The sequence below is a fragment of the Glycine soja genome, chromosome 20, assembly GCF_004193775.1.
Source record: "Glycine soja cultivar W05 chromosome 20, ASM419377v2, whole genome shotgun sequence".
Taxonomy (NCBI): Eukaryota; Viridiplantae; Streptophyta; class Magnoliopsida; order Fabales; family Fabaceae; genus Glycine; species Glycine soja.
The window spans coordinates 864,953-885,863 of NC_041021.1; the positions used below are offsets into that span (position 1 = coordinate 864,953).

The 20,911-nt window shown below is 30.1% G+C and overlaps 2 protein-coding genes and 1 pseudogene across 3 annotated transcripts; 2 read left to right on the plus strand and 1 right to left on the minus strand.

The window, feature by feature from the left end:
- Window positions 1–1,924: 1,924 nt before the first annotated feature.
- LOC114403864 (myb family transcription factor EFM-like) lies at window positions 1,925–5,026 on the plus strand. Of its 2 annotated transcripts, none has more exons than XM_028367066.1 (5): window positions 1,925–2,567; window positions 2,903–3,147; window positions 3,244–3,583; window positions 4,009–4,085; window positions 4,170–5,026. In XM_028367066.1, exons 1-5 carry the CDS (start codon window positions 2,348–2,350, stop codon window positions 4,392–4,394), a joined length of 1,107 nt encoding a protein of 368 aa, XP_028222867.1. In that variant the 5' UTR covers window positions 1,925–2,347; the 3' UTR covers window positions 4,395–5,026. The 2 variants fall into 2 exon arrangements, with proteins under 2 accessions (XP_028222867.1, XP_028222868.1); XM_028367067.1 differs by having other exon boundaries at window positions 1,931–2,567; window positions 4,012–4,085.
- Window positions 5,027–10,142: 5,116 nt separating this feature from the next.
- LOC114401385 lies at window positions 10,143–13,398 on the minus strand (annotated as a pseudogene).
- A 2,145-nt stretch (window positions 13,399–15,543) lies between these two features.
- LOC114402825 lies at window positions 15,544–16,939 on the plus strand. Its single transcript, XM_028365509.1, has 2 exons — window positions 15,544–15,892; window positions 16,308–16,939. The coding sequence occupies exons 1-2, from the start codon at window positions 15,631–15,633 to the stop codon at window positions 16,574–16,576; spliced, it is 531 nt and encodes a 176-aa protein (XP_028221310.1). The 5' UTR covers window positions 15,544–15,630; the 3' UTR covers window positions 16,577–16,939.
- The last annotated feature ends 3,972 nt before the right edge of the window (window positions 16,940–20,911 follow it).

Below are 20,911 nucleotides of genomic sequence, written 5' to 3' on the forward strand. Positions count from 1 at the left end.
AAACATTTTTTGTGGTAATTGATTGTAAAGCTATTAAACTTTTCCGTTGTAATCAATTTTAAACATATTATTAATAGAGAAGTTAAAAAATAACTTTTTTTTACAAACAGAAACTCATTCTAATTCATTCATAATAATAATAAACAAAAAGTGGATACATGGTGGAATAAAATAAAAAAATTTGTGGACTGACATGAAATCAAGATACTCCAGTTAAAGCATGAGCAACTATAATTATACTCTAGCTAAATAATAAATAAATTATATCATCCAAAATTTTTCAAGAATTTTATATATTGGAATGATATTCCCAAGAAGGTGATTTATTTAGAAATGAAAAAAATTATTGTTTCATGAAAAATATTTTAAATAAAAATATACCTATGATAATTCAATAAGACTTTTGAAAAAAAAACACCTTTTAAACAGAACTACTTTTAATGATTTCTCAAAAGTTAAAATGAGTAATTTAAAAAAAAAACCCTGATAGCAAAAATTTTAAGCACAATACCTTGATATAATAACATTATTACAAGTAAGGAAAATATGTTTGTGGTTTCTGTAATTTAAGTCAAATTTAATTTTAATCTTTGTAGTTTTAAATTAATCATTTTGATCTTTATTATATTTTAAAAATAAGTGAATTTAATTTCTATTTGGTCCCTCAGCCGTCAGAACGTAGGGGCTAAATAAGGATTAAATTTATCAATTTAAAAGTATATGAAATAAAATCAAGTTTAATTAAAAGTACTTATACCAAAAACATATTTTACCTTATAACTAATTACAATTACATTCTTCTCATAGAGAAATTAATCATTTTTTTTGTTTTATTTGTTTTATTCATATGAAGTGAAATTACCCTAATTAGTATTTTAAAAGTGCATAAGATATGATTTTTCAAGAACATACATAAGATATGATAGGAGAAGGAGAATATATAATATAATTCTTAATATAGGAAACAACCCCTGAAAGAGACAAGGATGCCAAACCCTTGAAAGCTTAAATATGCATCGCAATTTGGTGAAAAACTATCAGATGCCCGTATCACTTTTTTCTTTCAATTTTTTTTTTAAAGAAATCAACATTATATTAGTTTTTTTAAACCAACATTATATTATGTTTAATATAATTTTTATTGTTTAGTAATTTTTCATATAAATCATCCACATACCACATGGAAGCGGGGAAACTATTGTATTTAGTGAAATTTACATAAAAGATATATAACAATAAAAAAGTATACAGAAAAAAAGTGTCACTAACATTCTTTTTCATTGTAAAAGATTCCATCCTTTATAAAATAGGATTAAAATAAAAAACTTAAGCTGCTTTTATAATTATCATAGATCATAGATTGGAAAAAAATAGAAGAAAAAAAAATAGATGCCTTCATGAGCAGGGAGGTGGTGGGAGGCTGACAAAAATGCCTTGTACCCATGAACTAGAGCTAGTCTTCACGTGAAGGATTCTCTAGGTAAGAATTTTCATGTGTTTTCTTCTAAAGCTTAGATAAGGTATCTTATGTTCTTTGGATTCTCAACCAAGTTGGGGTGTTTTGTAACTTTTGTGAAAGTGAGAGCAAATTTGCATGTTCACATAACCGAGTGTAAGTGAATCTAATCTTTAGTAGAAGTTAAATATTGGGAGGGTAAGAACTCAAGGAGGTTTTAGTTCAATTTGTGGTTTGTTAAAATTGATTAGTTCTTTATTTTTTTTTCAAACTTTCATTAATTGGTTCCAATTAAAATCGTGACTTGTGAAAGTCCTTCTTAATTCCCTAAGAGAGGCCAACTTTCAAAACAAGGTAAATCACAATTTGAAGCTAGTTATTATTATTATTATTATATAAAAAAATAGTGTGGGTGTGTTGGGAGAAGCCATGTTAGATAAGTATGAAACTTCGGTCACTGTTACAGATACTATTTTCTTCTGCAAACAAAAAGTATGTAAGTTTTTTTTTATAGGAGATTCGAGAAGACTTTATTTATTTATTCATTTGAGTTGAAATTCTTCTGCAAACAACTCTGATTCGCAAATCACAATCAAACAAACCCTCTTTCATATTCCAATCCAAAGTCCAAACCCATGAATGATGAAGCCCTCCACCTATAAATTCCCTTTATTTAATTCCCCTTCTATGTTTTCCCTATTTCACTTCTCTCTCTTTCTATCATTCATTCCTTCAATCCTTCCCCACTTTTTTTACTCCAAAATCAAGGAATGACATAAACAGAATAATTAATCTCCTTACCACTGCAACTCACAAAACAAAAGAATAAAAAGAAGACCCTTTTGTCATCATAACAACTCTTTGTTACATTACACTGTAACACACGCCAACATGGGTTTGGTGGTTCCTGAAGAAGAACTAAGCTTAGATTTGAGACCCTCTTTTGTTCCAAAAACCATCACTGATTTTCTCTGCCACCTTTCCACCACCCCAAATGCATCCCACAAGGTGTCCTTGCTCGATGACTTTGTCCACAGATTGGAACTCGAATTGGCCAAGATCCAAGCATTCAAACGCGAACTTCCTCTCTGCATGTTCCTCTTAAATGATGGTTCGTTTTTTTACTTAGAATAAAAAACACTTTTGGTTGATAAGGATACAAACTCGTATCCCACAAGGATATAAGTTTGAATTCTGGTGTTGATGTGAGGATTTTGTGGGTGATAAATTTATAAGTATTTTTGTGAGCGTTCTTTGAACCGTAAGGTTTGTTCTGATCGTGATGAGTTCTTGGAATTTAACTCAGCTAAACTTTTGGGGAACATAGATAAATAAAGAAAAAACAATTTTGAGCCTGCTTTGATGGTTTTGGCACATGGGTTGTGTTTATTTTCTCATCAAGTTTCAATGGAATAATGCACTGTTCTTGTTTCTTTGTGGTTGCAGCAATTTCAGCTTTGAAGGTGGAATCAGAAAAATGCAGGGCTTGCAAGTCTGAGCCAGTGTTTGAGGAGTTCATTCCTCTGAAGAAAGAGTGTGATCAGAGGAAGGAAATTGAGAAGGAGAAGGAATGCAGGGACAAGAAGAATTGGATGAGTTCTTTTCAGCTTTGGAACAATGATGATAAAGCTGATAATAATAACAATGCATATGAATGTGACAAAAAACACAACTATAGAGTTGAAAACAAGGTACTGTTAATCAAACAGGATGAGAGTGTTTGTTTTGTGGGGTGCTGAAAAAATTATGAATTTACATTTTTTTTTTTTGTTATTTGATCATGGCAGAATAATGGAGAAAAAAGAAAATCTGTGACCAAGGACTTGTTCCAATATGGTAGAATTAGAAATGGAGAGAAGGGGTTTGTTATTCCTTTTTCCTCTTACCCTGCAACAAAGGAAGAAAAGGAAGATTGTGTTGCCAATGGACTTTCTCTTCAGACACCTGGAACTGCAGTGAAAAGCACTAGGGAGGGATCTGGTTGTAGAACCAGCTCTTGCAGGGTGGGTTCCTCCGCTCCTTCACCGCTGCATCAGCCACAAAGCAGCCGGAAACAAAGGCGGTGCTGGTCACCGGAGTTGCATAGCCGGTTTATTAAGGCTTTAGAGGTGCTTGGAGGTTCTCAAGGTTAGTAGTTAAGGCTAACAATAACATCAAAATTATCTTGGCACATGAATTTCATTAATTAGTAGTGCAATTATTTTGCTTCTTAGAATAGGGTCTTAATCACACTTCATCATTTTGATTGAAAGGAAATTGTGGATGGACTATTAAATGGATGATTGTGCCAAAAATGTCTTCTAGTGTTAGAAATTGAGGGATTGGATGCTGGAATTGTGTTGATATGAAAATAAGTTTTTTTTTTTCCAGTTTGATTCATGTTGAAGTTGTGAATTAAGTTAGGATCATACATTCATATTTCATTGCATATCATACTATCTGTCAACCTGAAAGTTCTTTACAGAAACACAGATTTGGCAAGTCATAATCATATTGTCTCTTATTTGGTTCATAATTGTCTAATTTAAATCTCCTGGTTACTTCGACTGCAGCAGCTACTCCAAAGCAAATTAGGGAACTCATGAGGGTAGATGGCCTGACCAATGATGAAGTAAAGAGTCATTTACAAGTGAGTTCATATTGTTCCATCTCCCCTTAATTACTGCCTTCTAATGTTTGATTTGATATTACATATGGTTGTTTATCATTGCAGAAATACCGGCTTCATACACAGCGAGTTCCAGTTGCTACAGCTGCAAATTTTAGTCGGTCTGCTGTAGATCTTGGAGGCTTGTGGATGCACAATGAATCCTTGAAGGGTGGCAGTTCTGGTTCTCCTCAAGGCCCTCTCCAATTAGCCACACAATCGGGGGAAGCAACATCCCAAACAGAAGGTGACAACATGATAGATGATGATGATGTAAAATCGGACTTATAACTGGAAAAAGTCACATTCAAAAAACATGGAAAAGGTGATGTGTAGATATTTTCTCACCATGAATTTAGCAGATAAAAGTAGAGGAGTTTTACAACTACTCAAGAACAACACATGATACATAAAAGAGGATGGATCTTTGGAGAGAGGCTTTTTGAGATTTTGAAGTAAAAATTGGTTTTTGCACAATAAGAAGCCGGAGCAGTTCATTTGTCCAAAATAATAATGATCATTCATTTCTTTTTGCCCTGAGAACACTGTAATGCTGCAGGAGAAATTACTCCAACATCTTAGATGGATTTTGGAGTTTCATGATTTGGTGGTTGACTTAGTTAATAGTAGTTTAGATGATTTATATTTGATATCTTGCACTTGTTGCATACCGTTGTGCCAAAATAGGAAAGGAAAGCTATCAAGTAACTCCCAGTTTTGCTCCCCAGTGTTTTCTAATAGTTGTGAAGGAGGTTGTGAAATTCGTCATCCGGGTCAGGTGCAAATTTACCATGCTAGCTAGATAGTGAGAGAGAGAGAGATAAAATGTTTGATGTCATTTTGTGTACAAAGTCCATAAGACTGTTAGAGAACTTGTTAAAATATGATTTTGAATAAAAAAATTATATATTGTTGAAGTCCTACATATGGAATGGTTGTGATATCTAGTGTGTTTGGTTCAACTTTTTTTATAGAAATAATTGCTTATTTTTTGTTGTTTTGTGAAAGAGCCTTTGAAAAATATGGAATTATTTTCCTTGAAATAATTGGTGGTGTTGTATAATTCTGTCCATGGAATTAAAGCAAAAGTTCCACGTGCTTATAAAAAAAATTGGATTTCTCTATTTTGCTAATGCAATGTTTTAAAGTTCCTGATTCATTTATTGAGTTAGCAAAATGTGCCCTTCAATCTACAGATAATATGGTGACTATGTTGGATGCACATGAAGATAATGCCAGGGAAATCGTCTCTTCATTATCAAATTATCTTGTCTTTGTCTCTAAGATACTCTATCATTAAGTGAGGGCTGTTGTCTATATTTAATTTAAAGATATGTCCATAACTTGAAGTTGACAGTGTCTCCAAATTTATGCTATAATTAATTAAAATACTTATGCAGGTTAGAGGAAGAGGAATTTGCTTGGAAAGAAAAAACAATCTATTTATTTCTATTTGGAGTGTAATTTTCATGTAACAGATTATAACAAGAAATAGAAGAGTCACATGAGAACAATATCCTCATGCTCTTCTGCGTACTTTTTCTTCAATTTGCATCATCACTGTGGACCTGTGGCATTGGTATCCAATGAACTTAGTTGGCTTTATCCAATGTCATTGAAAATTAAAAGTTTTAGTAAAGATTAAAGAAAGTAATATAGTGATGTTTGTCTGATACTAAAAGCCAAATGAAGCAAACACGTGTTAAAAATATCAAGCATACTAAGAGGTTACAAAATACATTAAGCATTACTTTTTTTTTTCTTTCTAATATAAGTGATTAAATAATTTTCCAATATTACATTACGTATTATTTTAAATATAAATATTTTCTTTTAATACTCATTTAAAAAGAATCCTTTAAGTTAGCATCTGTTTTTTTTTTAATTTGTAAAATTTGAAATTTAAATTCATATAATTTAAATTTATCTTTTATAAAATTAAGGAAGTCATAATCTTTTGTTATTTTATCATTTTTTCCATATATTTACTAAAAAAATTAGAGAAAATATTAACAAAGTGATCATATGCTATATAATTTAATTAAAAATTAATCAAATTATATAATCATAATTTCTTAAAATAAAAAACATTCAATAAGCTTCTGAATCATAATTTGATCAGTCACCTTATATGGCATGTTTTAAATAAATTATTAGAGTACATATCAGTATCTCTTGTTACTTGGCAATATATAATTCTACTTGAATTGTATTTTAATATCTTACTCTAACTTTAAAATAGAGATAGCTTCCTCTTAGCTTAAACTTATATTCATTAATTAAAAATAGGCCAAATCTAGGGGTAGAAGACTACCCAAATAAAAAGCTTACAAGCAATGAAGCTTGTAAGAAACCGCAGCCAAGTCATCCCTAAGCAAATTTAAACTAATCAACTCCACCGACTGACCAGGCACCAACAGTCAACCTAATCAAATGTTTGAACCTACTCAGTAAAAAATTTATCACTAAAAGGTTCAATATTTTATCATCAAGGTTTGTACATTTGGTAAATAACTGAGATTCTTAATCGTACTGACAGAAATTTAAATTATTAATTGTGTGTATGAAAAATTGTTGGAATAAATAAATTTATTTTGATAATTTTTACGAGGGTTAATCTGTTTATTTAATTAATGTTTATCCGTTTACCTAAGCCTTGTCATGATCGTGTAACAAAATCGCCCTTTTCTGATCTCTTAAGAAATAGAAGCACTCGGTTTCAATGTTTATCTTGTTGGAAGGAGCATGACAAAACGGTCACTCTCAAACAAATAATAGAGAAGAATCTTGCAGAGAGAAGGTTGATCATTGATCCTCTATGTATTGATAATAGCTCCAAAGTTATATCATATAATATTCTATATATCATGATTAATTGTAAGATTTATTAAAATCATTTATAAAATTGCATCTTTATTTTTTAACAAAAACATAGTACTATATATCGATATCATATTATATATTGCCAACGAATTAATATTTGAATCTTCACTGAAATTCAAGAATACTTCATATTTAGATCTGTTTTGATGATTCTTTTCAAAAAAATACTTATTAAAAAAAGAAAATAAATAAATTTCTTCATTGTGCATAAGGTAAGATAAGTTTATATCAAGTTAATTTGTGAAAACTCTTTTATATTAGTTTCTTTAAAATTAACCTTTTACTTATCTATAAGGTAATTTTAATTTATGTAGAAGTTTATTTTGTTTTTTTTCCTATGAATATTTTTAAAGAAGTTTATCTAAACATATTTTAATGAAGATTATATTATTTAAGAATAAAAAAGTTGCTATCCAATTTTGGCTCAGCTACACGCTATCATAATTAAATTAAGTTGCTTTGAAGACTTCAAAAACCATTCAAATGTTTTATTACACCTCTACAGGGGTATAATATGCGGAGAATAGTATTATAATATAAACATTCAAATAATCAAATCACATGGCGAATAAAAAAAACAAATGTGTGTAAGTTATATATAAATTAGGTTGGTCTTACCCTAGAAGAAAAAATTTCTTGAAAGATTCTTTCAGACAAGCCAATTGATAGCTATCTATCTTATCTATGTTATGGTATGAATAAGAAAGCAAATATAATATAAGATATTATTATACACACAATACTATAAGTATGAGACAAGGAAATACCACCAAAAATTTGGCAAAAAGGCCAATTGCCAACTGCCACCCACCAATACATGTTCAAAAATATTAATTTCCGTGCCTAAATTGCAGATATCTTATCTTGGCTTGTCCCAAAATCTATGTGAAATTTGATTTTGTTTAGCGTGCTTCTCTCTGTTTAATTCAATGACAATCTTTGCCATGGAACATTCACCAACAGTTCAGAATTTATTGTCCAAGGGTTGATCTATATATCTTGAACGGTTTTCATTAATTAATTAGATTAGATGACGTTCAACTTTTTCCTTAACGACAAAGAGTACCTTGTTTTTTTTTTTTAAAAAAAATGATCTGAGGTTTGTGTTAAAATCATATGAGTGGTTAAGATTTTGTTTGGATAAGTTTTTATTTGTAAGGAAAAAAAGTTAAAATTAATTTATGTATAAAATAATTTATAGATCTAAGAAAGCTAATTTTAACTTATGAGTTAATTTTAATACATGAGATTTTTTTTTATAAATACTTATAACTTTTTTTTTTTATCTAAATACGACCTAATAATTGTTTTTGAAACAAATTGTAAAACACTTGTGTTTTCTGTAAGCTGGAAGTTTTTGTCTTGCAAGCTGGAAGTTTTGACTTATGTAACATCTACTAGTCAGCAAGGATATCTTTTATTTGACTATCTAAAGAATTTTACGGCATATACTTTTTTTGTATTTTAGGTATTATAACTATTTTTCAAAAATGATTCTGTTACTCAATAATTTAGATTTTAGTATAATTATATTTCAAAATATTAATATTAAAGAATTAATTTAAAAAGGTAATTTATATTTAGGAATAGTATTTGACAAGTAATTTAAAAAATATATATTTTTTATCCAGGTAGTGAAGTAGAATTGTTTCTAAGGTATAATCATGAGTGTATGTATATTCACTTGGATTAAACATTTAAAAACCAATTGGTAAAAGGATTGTCTCAGATTTCTTAGAAAACTCATTTTTTTTTTGTGAAACATGCTAGAGAGAAAAACAAAAGAAAATCTCTTTTAATTCCAAAAATATTGTTTCCACTTCTAGTCTATTTGAGTTATTACATATGGATTTGTTTGATCAAAAACCCTTGATCTTGTTCTCGGAGGTAAAAAGTATGCTTGATCTAGTTATAAATGGATTTATTTTTTTTCTAAAGTCACAAACATGAATCTTTGAAAATCTTTGAAGTATTCTATAAGAATGTTTAAAATGAAAGTGTTTTTTTTTTTTTTTTGCATTTTTTTCATTTAGAAGTTATCATAGAACGACACAGTTTGAAAATGACGAGTTTAAAACCTTTCTGAAAAGAACGACATCTTCCATAATTTTTCTTCATAAAAAATAACTCAGTAAAATAGGATAGAAGAAAGGTAAAATAAAGCCTTACAAGAAATTAAGAGCATGTTGTGTAATTACTCACTTCCTGAGCATTTCTTGATAGAAGTTATAAATGCAGCATGCTTTGTGTAATTAATATATATAGCTTGAATATTGATGAGATCATTGTCAGATAATATTTCCTATGAACCACATAGTAGAATATCCAATATTTCATATTTCATATTTTCATCCTTCTTGAACTCCAAATATCAACTTGAAAAGTTTGGCTCAAAGTTGATAAGACATCTTTCTTAGATACTCTAATACTTCTAAGGCATATAGAGTGTTTACCATGTTATTTAGTAGATAAATTACAATCGCGTCTCTCTAAATTCACCAATTTTCTTTACATTACACTAATTATCGATTGGATATAATATTTTATTGTCATAAATTAAAGTATATCTGTGTAGGATTAATAAAGAACACTATGATATTATTAAATCTTCTTTATTGATGATAATTAAATAAGAACTAAAAAAATTTAACTACAACTGAGATAGTGAATGAGACAACTCAAACTAATGAATGATGTGAAAACTTAGCATAATATTACTGTCTATTATTTGTTTATTTTTACTTTTTTTTTGGCGCAATATGCTGAATCTAATTGAACTTGCCTTATTTTTTTTCAGATTGAATTTATTTATGTTACTTATCTAATAGTATTTATATTTTAAAAACATGTAACCAATCATACACAACTACACATAACAACTTCCCCTGTTTTTACATGTTAAAATCATTGATTTATTTTGTTTAAAAACATAATTCAGTGGCCTTTTTAACCGGAATTGGCTACAAATGCACTCATGTGATTACACCCATATTAGTTAATAATATAAAAATGTACTTTCTCAAAATAATGTTAACCGATCCCTATTAATAGATGCTAGACAGTGTAAGAGATTTGTGCGAAGTGAATTGTGAAATGAATTGCGTAACTAATTTTTGCACAAGGGGAATCAGAGGGCAATATGAACAAATGAACACACCTGCAAGGGATATTGTGAATTGCACAAGGGGATATCTAAGGGCAATGCAAATAATAAGCTAAAAGCTTTACGATTTTACATGTAGAAGATAATATGATAGAAAGAAAAAAAAAATATAGTATTAGGTTCGTTCAGCCTCAGTTTGTACATTGAAGTCCACAAATCCAATAGAGACGAGACGATTAAAATCTGCAATCATATACACTCACTTTTTTTCTTCAGAAACAAAAAAATTATTGGTGGGTATTACATTGTAAAACAATAGAGGTCAAAATTATCAAGCTCCAAATCCCTCGACCCATCTGTACAGTTGCTATGTGTTTGCTTTGCTTTCCTTATGTATTTCTCAATTCCATTATTAAGCAAGATAGTTCTGTCCAATAGAAAATGTGCAAGAAGGGTAACCATAATGAGCACACTTGCCTTATAAAATAAAATGTTACTACAAGGCAAGGATTACAAAACTACAAAAGAAGGAGAAAAACCGAAAAGAGTGCCAAGCACTGATTAAATGTATGTCTTGAATTATAAATATAAAGATCACAAATCATAAACTTGCCTGTTCTCTGGATTTCTCCATTGCTTGAATAGCGAGGTCACCAAAATAATAGACATAATCTGTGCCACAAATAAAAGCAATAAAATCATAACAGGTACAGGGTGCACAGATTCATATAAACTGAAAGGAAAACAAGTATATCATGAACTTTATAGATAAAATTCTGTCCAGGATATGGCCTGATACGAGTAAGAACCCAGTTTAACTACATTCAGTACCTTGTAAACCCTGATTACAGCCTTTCCACATTTCAACAACTATCATAATATCTAATGTCCATCCATTCTTTGAATTTCTATAACTAAATTGCAATCCTACAATGGAATAATTCAGTAGATGGAATGTCATTAAACCAATCTGACTCGAAAATCATTATACTTGGAGCACGATGTTTAAGACTGATAGTAATTTTAAACTGGCTGCCTAGATTAAGATATTGCAGGTTCTCACCTCTTGCAAAACAGAAGGGTCATCAGCAAATCTGGCTGAAAGTTTAATTAGCTTATCCATACCTCCTTTCCCAACAATTGTACTCTTGTTTGCGTCACTTCCTGCTAACTTATCAATTAAACAACTAAAAGAGTCATTCAACTTAATAAAACAAATAACACAAACACACACACATACGCAAAAAAATAAATCCTATTACATTTAAATTAAAAGATCTTCCAAGTTAGAAGATATCAAACAATGTATAAGTTTAAGGTCATTTAATTTTAAAGCACTCTCATGTCCAAGCAATAAAAAAAATTTAAACACAAAATATAAATGTTCAAAGAGAACTTTCAGTTCATGAAGAAAGAGTAGGACAACAACCATCAAAATAACAGAGAACGACACAATGCAATCCCTACAAATTAAAAAATTAAAAAATAATAAAAATTCTCAGGTGACCTGTCCAGAGAAAATCTTTTAACCTATACCTTTGAAAGTAATGAGCAACAAACTTTGGCCACAGCTTTGTTGCCTTGTTCACCACTGTCATCTATACGTCTGAGTATTGCATCAATACCACCTTTCTCAGCAATGGATTTACATATTTCATCCTGCAACATAAAAGGAAAATACTCAGCAGTGATAACACAAGGCATTAAGGCAATGCATACTTGAGTCAACACTTCAATTTGACAATGTTAGTAAGGCTGCAGGCCCAACATACCGAATTTAAACCTCGAAAAACATTAAAAATCTAAGGGGGATAAAAAGTAAAAGCTAGACTTCAAGACACCCAATTTACAAATCTTACAAACTACAAGTCCTATATAATAAACAGGCAAGTATACCTACCATTAGCCCTAAGTTTTTATTTCCACTAACATGTCCACCTTGATGCGTCAACTGACTCAAGAAAAGGAATAGCAAACATTGCAGCAACTCAACATTTGGATCATACTGGGAGAGGCAGCTCATAAAAGCTCTTAACAGCCATTTTGAGACAAGAATGAAGGATGACTGAAAATTTGTGTAGGATCAGTCACCATAAAAATCACCTAAAACCATCTGACCATATAGTTTTGATCCAACTGTTATTTTCCTGTGAACTTTCAATGCAAACACAATTTTTCATGCTCAATGTAGGATTAGATTTTACTTCACTTACATTTACGGCAATGGCCCTCAAAGTGATGCATGCTGAAATCAAGTCAGGTCCACAAGGGCTTCTTCAATTCCAATCTTCGCAAGTTTCCGTGCATAACCATACACCTGGAGATAGAACATATTGGACATTTTTAAGTCATGATGTACGCACAATTCAAAAGATGGCGATCCTACAATTTCCAAGGACCAGAATATAGGAAATATCCTGTTCACTGTTCACCAAATTAGGTTTCTAACTCTGCATCCGTTTCTTCTCTATTTACATGTACCTATGTGCATGAACACCCATGACACTTCAGGAACTATATAGTTTGTAAAAATATTTTCTATTATCAACCTTACAAATAATGGCAAAAATGTCACCCTGTTTTTATTTTACTTTCTATATTCATTGTTTCCTATATTCATCATACAAGTATATAAAGTAAAAATAACAATATTCTTGTAAGAATTTAATTTTCATGCACCGTCACCATAAACATTTTTACGATGTCAAACAATCTCTGAAACCTTGATCTTTAAGAGAGTCGATTGGGTCATATGATCTATATAGTCAACCTCACCTAGTATGATAAAACTAATAACAACCAATTAAAAATTATCTTATGCATGACTTTCAAGTAATTATTATGAAAGTGAATAAACCTACTAAACATTGTGATTAGATAACTTTTACCCTGTCAATGTATTCTAATTAAATTCTTTTTGTATTTACATGCGAATTCATGAAAAACTAGAAATGTCTTCTACAACCAATATATGGACACCTGCTACAACATAAAGACTCAATTGAGACATTTCATTTCTCTATATTTCTCCGGGGAAGCACGTGACAATGCCTGCGAAATGACGGCGTAATGAGATTGGGAGAGTGAGAAGGGAAGAAAAGAAGAGGGTGAGGGTTTGGATGGCGTCTAGGAGGGCCTCGGTGGGGTCCTCGATGTTCTACTTCACCACTTCTTCCTCGTCTTTGCCGCAGGACCCATTGTTGCTACGTTCCTTCTTCTGCTCTCAGTCTCAGTTATTATCAATATAAACTTCTAAAGACAAACTATTCATACAAAAGACTATTCAACTCTTCAAAACGGAATTCTGATCTCAAGTCATTCCAAATCAAGTGAAATTCTGTATAAAGATTTCAAACATATTTGCTTGTCTTTTTTTTTTTTTAAAAAAAAAATAGTGTTTTCTTGTTCACTTGTCTACATGGAGATAATTTTTTTAAAAAAATAATTCTTGTGCATATAAGTTTGCTAGTTTTGGAGTGTCATTTCATAACACTTCTTTTTGGTGGAATTCGATTCCGAATTTTGTGAAGGATTGATTCCTTAGGGATCAATATTCTTTACCTAATCATAAGTTTTGTTACTTTCCCTTTTGGGTTTTTGCATAGTGTCCAATTGTCATTTTTTTTTTGTTAATTTTAATTTGATGTTCTTTGGGGTTGGTGTGCTTGAGTAACTTTTAGGGGACCCAATCTAGTCGGGGTCTTTCTTGCCCCTCACCTATTATTCTCAATTTTTTTTTTGAAAAAAAAAATTAAAAACATATCATAAAACCTAATTGATTTCCTTCCTCGTATATAACCATTTATAGATATAGAGAAAGATGTTTTCTTTACAGTGTATAGACATAGATGTCTTAAAAAAAATATAGACATAGATATGCTTATACTCCAATCTTATGATTTGATATAAAAGTACATATTTCTTATGATGTTTAATTTATGATCATTTAGTTCCTCTTCTTTCACTTTCTAGCATTATTAACCTCAATCACGTTCCGTCATGGCTTAATTATTGTTCTTGATCTGGGGGTTTATTTACTCAGAGTTTTTTAAAATTATTTGATCAGCCTTGTTCAGTTGTTCACTAAAGAAAAGCGAATTTCTAAATTAAATTATATAATATTAGATTAGATAAAAAGTGTACCCAAAAAAAATTAGATAAAAACAAACTCTTGGTATACACGAAAATAAAAATTACAGTCACTTTTTAATTTTTGAAACCATGAAAGGAAGAAGTTAATATATATGTTGGCTTTCAATGTAATGATACGCCATTAATCCGTCATGATCGCATCACTCAAGTTGCAACGTATTTCATTCACACAAAGTATGAAACCATCCACACCATTTTGTGGACATTTCTACTACACTAGCTAAATTTCCGTTAGTTTTGCAATAATAATAGTGTTATCATTATCATTACACGCTGACTTTGATTTCGTTACTATTTAGACCTCTAACGACATTTTATTTTGAAACAACAAAGAAAATGTATTATAACAGGTACCTGGTGTACCACCCCTATATTATACAAGACAATGATAAACACGTTTTAGAAAGCCATTCGATCTGCACCACAGTTGCATATAACCATGGTATAGTGTAACCTGTTAGAAGAATTTCTGTTTCTTACCACTGTTACCAAGCCACTGATATTGCCTCTCACTAGACCATCACAAGAGATTAACTTTATTAAAATGTGAAAGTTATAATTGTTACGCTCTAAAAATCACATTTAAAATTTGGAACCAAACACACTATTTATATTGTTGTTTTTTCTTCTTTAAAATTTGTTAGAAAGTTCATAAATGATAACACTACAGGTGAAGAATTTAGTATATGGATTCAAATGAGAAATTATTCATTGATTGAAAAATTGAAGGTTGGTATTTAATTAATAACTGCTTAATACTGTACTTGTATATGCTTTTAACCATATTTACCATTATATAATCTTTTAATGATTATAATTAATTAAATAATTTTAAAAGTGTAAGGTAAGGGACCTTTTAGTAAATAAAAAATAAAAATCTAATTACTCGTATTAAATTATTATTATTATCATTATTATATATTTTAAAAAGTTATTAATACGTATATATTGTTTCAATTCATCTCTTATCATCATAATTCAAAATATACGAACATACACTATCCTCGCCATTTTCCTTTATCTAACAGAAAACAATACTACGATTAATTATTTATTCGACCAGGTCAAACACATGTTCCGTGAAAGAGGCCAGGCGTAGAACAAAAGTTGACCAGCCAGTGATTGGGAAATTAAAAACACAACTATTCAATTTGTAGTATGCCAACCAACAATTTTTTTTTTATTAGAAAAAATTAGAAGTTGATTTGGCCATTTTGCACCACCATATTTCATGACACGTTTTTCCCCCTTCACCCTCCCTATATAAATACCCATTAACCCCAGCAAACAACAACAACAACAACCAAATCATACTTTACATTGTGCACTCTAATTCCCTTGTTTTGTTTACCCACATTTGTGAGACTATATTATATTGGAGCATATATCATGGGTCTGAAGTTTACACATGGAGTGGTGATATTAATTGTTATAAGTGCTTCAATGTTTTCAGTGAGCATGGCCAACAAGGATTGGTCCTTTGGTTTCAACTACACTGATTGGTGGTCTAGATTTGGGAATCATCCTCAAAACAAAACACAGCAACAACCCAGGCAAATTCTCGTGGGTGGCTCAGAGCATTGGCACTACGGTTTCAACTACACCGATTGGGCCTTCAAGACTGCCCCATTTTACCTCAATGATACTCTAGGTGAGTTTTCTAGTAAAACATGAGTACCTTTAATATTTTGTTTAATTAATATCATATATAAAAGTGAGTTGGGAAGAATCCATTTTATTTATACATATACTTTAAATTTAAACTGCATTTAAATATATATACACGTTAATTTTTATGTATTTTTAGTATATAACTTCTTTTCACATACATGTAATTAGATTTTATCATCTTACCATATCATTCTTTTAATATGTTACGGGGAAAAGATGAATTATTGGACCTATTTTTTCAATATTCTACATTCAATTCATTTGTTGGTTGTTGTTAATCAAAATAAAAAAATTACTATATTGTTATCTATTGGTCATCTGTATCCCTGCTAATTAGTTGCTATTAAAGGATGCAAACACATGGGCATGAATTGATTGAATTTTTTGTGATGTAGTTTTCAAATATGATGCTCCAAATGCCACCAGTTTCCCACACAGTGTGTACATGTTCAAAAGTTTTGGGAGCTTCTTGAAGTGTGACATTAAAAAGGCTAAGATGCTAGCAAATCCCACACAAGGTTCGGGAGAGGGCTTCAAGTTTGTGTTGAAGAAGTGGCAGCCTCACTACTTTGCCTGTGGTGAGAGAAATGGCTTCCATTGCAACAACGGTACCATGAAGTTCGCTGTGATGCCAATGTTTCGTCCCTTCTGGAAGTGGCCTTGAGAAAGTTGCGCCGTTGCAGCTTCTTATATTTTGTTTTTCTTATATGTTATGCCTTAAGATTCTGTTGGCAATTCAGATTTTTCTAAGCTGTTATAATAAAATATTTTAATGACTCTGTACTTTTTTGTTTTGCTTGTAAGTTTGGTAACTTTGGTTAACGTTTGTTTGTGCTCAGAAAAGCAAGTTATAGCTGGAGGCTAATATGGTGCTCTCTTTTTAGCATAGCCATAATTTGCTGTTTGCTTTGTTCAATTAGAGGTTTTATAGCTTTTTCTATTATTTAAGATCTTACTATAATAATTTAGAGTGTGCAAAAGCTGTGTTACAAATATCAAATACAACAGATGTCATTATATGTTGTCAAATTTAATTGCAGAGTTGATATATGTTGTCATAATTTAATTGCAGACAGTGATGATATATGTTGTCATAATTTAATTGCAGAGTCTAAAAGATGTTATTGGCATAGAATTTTCAAATGTCTATGTATTTAATTACAATCATTTTATGGTAAATAAAATCATTTTTGTATTAGTAAAATGGTCTCTTAATTTTTTAATTTTTTTTAAAAAAATATTTTAAGATGATTATTATAAGAATTGTCTTAAAAAATTTATTTTCTAAGACGATTTCATCTTAAAAGCCTCATTTTTTATTTTTTTTTAAAAAAAGACATTTTTAAACAATTATTTTGAAAATCATTTTAAAAGTTTACTTTCAAGTCAAAATCGCTTTAGAAAGATAGTTTTTTAGTTACCAATTGGAAAGTGGAAAATCTTGACTTTCCACAACTTTAGCTTTAAAGACAGTTCAAAATCATCGTTGAATGTGTTAAAAAAATATCATTGAATATGATTTTTGCATTAGTGACATTTGTTTTTGTTTCCATCCTTTTTCATTTAGTTTCACAAATGGGAATATAAAGTTAACTTGGTGATGAAGGGAGAATGAAAGGAAGAGAACAACATTGTAGATTTAGATCTTTTGCTAATAAAAATTAACAATTAATATTTACTGATAAAAAAACGTTCCACCAAATAAATTTTATGGTAATTTACCTTTAATTTTAAGAACAATTTACATAATGTGAATAAGTTCTTGATGGCCTAGATATTGTTGAGACTAGCTTACCCCGCAAAGTAATATTAATTGGCACAATGTAGGTTAGTGGGATGAATTATCCCACTTCTTGGACTCTAACTATGAACTCTTTGAAAATAATCATGCTATTACATTTTTTATTAATTAGTTGACTTAATATTAGGATTAATTCAATAGTGAATGAAATCTAAAATAAATTTTGAGATATTTTTTATTGAAAGAATTATATGTTGAGTGTTTTTGTTAATATATATAACTTTTTTTTATCAATGTCTGTGACCTTTAGTGTTTTATTATAAAAATTAATAATAAATACATTTTTTTTTGTTGAGAAACCTAAAAATTAAATTTTAATTACTTTATTCTTAAACCAACCCTATAATTAACCCTTCTATATAGTTATGACAAAGGATATTTCCATCTCTAGATATATAACAAGTTAATAGTAATATATCAACATATAATTTTATTAAGCTTCGTTCTCCACTAACAAATAGCAAACACACATCCATAGTTATTAAATTACCAGCACAAAATCCAACATCCCACATCCCAGACATGATAAAATTAATGTATTAATTTTGATTTAAATATTTTATTTTTATATCTTTAAGTAATATTTTAAAAAATTTCATTTTTATAATATTATTTTTAATATCATAATAACAATTTATTGTAATGTGAGCCTTAGATGGATCTAAAGGTCAAGAAAATAGTCCACCATAGACTACATATAAAGGTGGTTCACCGTAACCTCCACCAATATGTATATAACTATAGATGAAACTTTTACGATTAGATTTAAATTAAGAGGAACTAATGCACCAAAGGAGGAAAAAAAAACATAAAAAGGAAGTAAATTTGTTGTCATTCCATGTAATAATACGCCATCAAGGCGTCATCGTCATATTACTCATGTTGTTGCCATGCATCTCATTTACAAAAAGTCTATATAAAACTAGCCACTAATTTGTGGACTTAATTCTACCCCACTAATTTGTGGACTTAATTCTACCCCACATGGGCACGAATTGATTGAATTTGTGATGCAGTTTTCAAATATGATGCTCCAAATGCCACCAGTTTCCCACACAGTGTATACATGTTCAAAAGTTTTGGGAGCTTCTTGAAGTGTGACATTAAAAAGGCTAAGATGCTAGCAAATCCCACACAAGGTTCGGGAGAGGGCTTCAAGTTTGTGTTGAAGAAGTGGCAGCCTCACTACTTTGCCTGTGGTGAGCGAAACGGCTTCCATTGCAATAACGGTACCATGAAGTTCGCCGTGATGCCAATGTTTCGTCCCTTCTGGAAGTGGCCATGAGAAAGTTGCACCATTGCAGCTTCTTATATTTTGTTTTTCTTATATGTTATGCCTAAGATTCTGTTGGCAATTCAGATTTTTCTAAGCTGTTATAATAAAATATTTTAATGACTCTGTACTTTTTTGTTTTGCTTGTAAGTTTGGTAACTTTGGTTAACGTTTGTTTGTGCTCAGAAAAGCAAGTTATAGCTGGAGGCTAATATGGTGCTCTCTTTTTAGCTTAGCCATAATTTGCTGTTTGCTTTGTTCAATTAGAGGTTTTATAGCTTTTTCTATTATTTAAGATCTTACTATAATAATTTAGAGTGTGCAAAAGCTGTGTTACAAATCTCAAATACAACAGAATTGTTTTGCTCCTCACTCATTCTTCATATACGTTTATATTTTTCTGGATAAGTCCAATACCTCTTTTTATGCTTTTTTTTGTTTTGTTTTTGTAACATCATATCAAGAGCTTCATTGATCTTTAAGGATCTGTTAGAAGAGGAAATTAAGAATCTTTAAGTTTTTGAAACTTTTCTCTATCGCGAAACTCGTTTTTTCCTTCTATACGTACCCTTAGTCCCTGGCCTTTCTCTTCAACACCAGCACACAGTTCTTTTTCAGCAAAAGGCAACACTCAATTTTAGGTTTTTTCTTATTCTTTTGTTACCAGTTTTCCTCCCTTTGCTCAATGCTTACTTTTCTTTTTCAATTCCTTATCTGATACTTTTATTCTTATTCATCAATTACTCATTTTGAATTAACATGGCTGACTAACAATGTCACTCACATATTAATATTGAATATTAAGTTAACAAATATACTAAAACTGCATAAACTTAAAGTATTAATGCAATAGTGTATGACTCTCCGGGTTTACATGTGTGAAAACAATTTATTTAGTGGAAGAATATATGTTTGATTCTCATCATGGGTAGAATTATCTTGGGTCAGGGTTATCCATGCACAGTGAGTAGGGATGAAAATAGGTCGGACTTTGGTGGACCTAAGCTTGACCCACACCACTATACTAAGCATAAGTCTGATTTGTTATCTGTTAAAAATAATTTATTAAGGTTTAATCCTGACCTACATAAAAGTCTGATTTGACCTAAAAGTCTATATATAAAGTTTGATCTAATTAATTAAATACATAAAAAAGTCTAAAAGTTTAGATTACTCGTGTGACGGATCAAGAGTTTAAAATAGGTCCACTATTGAAAGAAGGAAAATGAGGAAGTAAGAATGCGGAAATAGGAATGGAAGTGATGGACTGATTCTAAACTTATGCATCACATGATTCTTGTGACCTATATTACAAGTGACGTAATTGATAAGTGGATGTAAGAATATATTTAATTTAAACAAACTCACTATTCATCCTTAGTATGCTTTTTTTTAAGCTTACAACTTGACCTTTCTAATTAAAAAATCTTTTTAAAAAATTTAAATTTAACCTTTTTAATAAATAAGTTAGGCCAAGCCAGATTATAGGTTCTTGACGGATTGTCTGACTTATTTCCACCTTAACTACGAGCAAAGTTAGTCTGATTCAAGGTTAAAGGATAAAATTGACAAATTAATAATAATAACGGAACTTAAAAAGAAATAATAATAATAATAATAATAAAACAAAAAGTTAAAAAAATTAAAACACTGAAGTCACATATTTGATTGAAGAAAAAAAATGCTTAAACTATACTCATAATTAATAGTGGGAATTCTAACTTGTTAGATAGGAATGGATTATAAAATAAATTTACGTCTTGGTATATTACATTAAATTAATTTCTAAATTAAATTCTATTTTAGATTAGATAAAAATAAGTTTTTACTCCCTAAATTTTTTTAGATTTTAAATTTTGGTCTTTAAATAAAATTTTGATCAATTAAGGTTCCTACATATTTTTTTCTTAAAGTTTTAGTCTATG

Coding starts and splice junctions, on each gene's coding strand:
- LOC114403864 (XM_028367066.1), top strand. CDS start 2,348: ATGGGTTTGGTGGTTCCTGAAGAAGAACTAAGCTTAGATTTGAGACCC. Junction 3,148..3,243: donor ACTATAGAGTTGAAAACAAG/GTACTGTTAATC, acceptor TGATCATGGCAG/AATAATGGAGAAAAAAGAAA. Junction 4,086..4,169: donor AAGTAAAGAGTCATTTACAA/GTGAGTTCATAT, acceptor TTATCATTGCAG/AAATACCGGCTTCATACACA.
- LOC114402825 (XM_028365509.1), top strand. CDS start 15,631: ATGGGTCTGAAGTTTACACATGGAGTGGTGATATTAATTGTTATAAGT. Junction 15,893..16,307: donor TTACCTCAATGATACTCTAG/GTGAGTTTTCTA, acceptor TTTGTGATGTAG/TTTTCAAATATGATGCTCCA.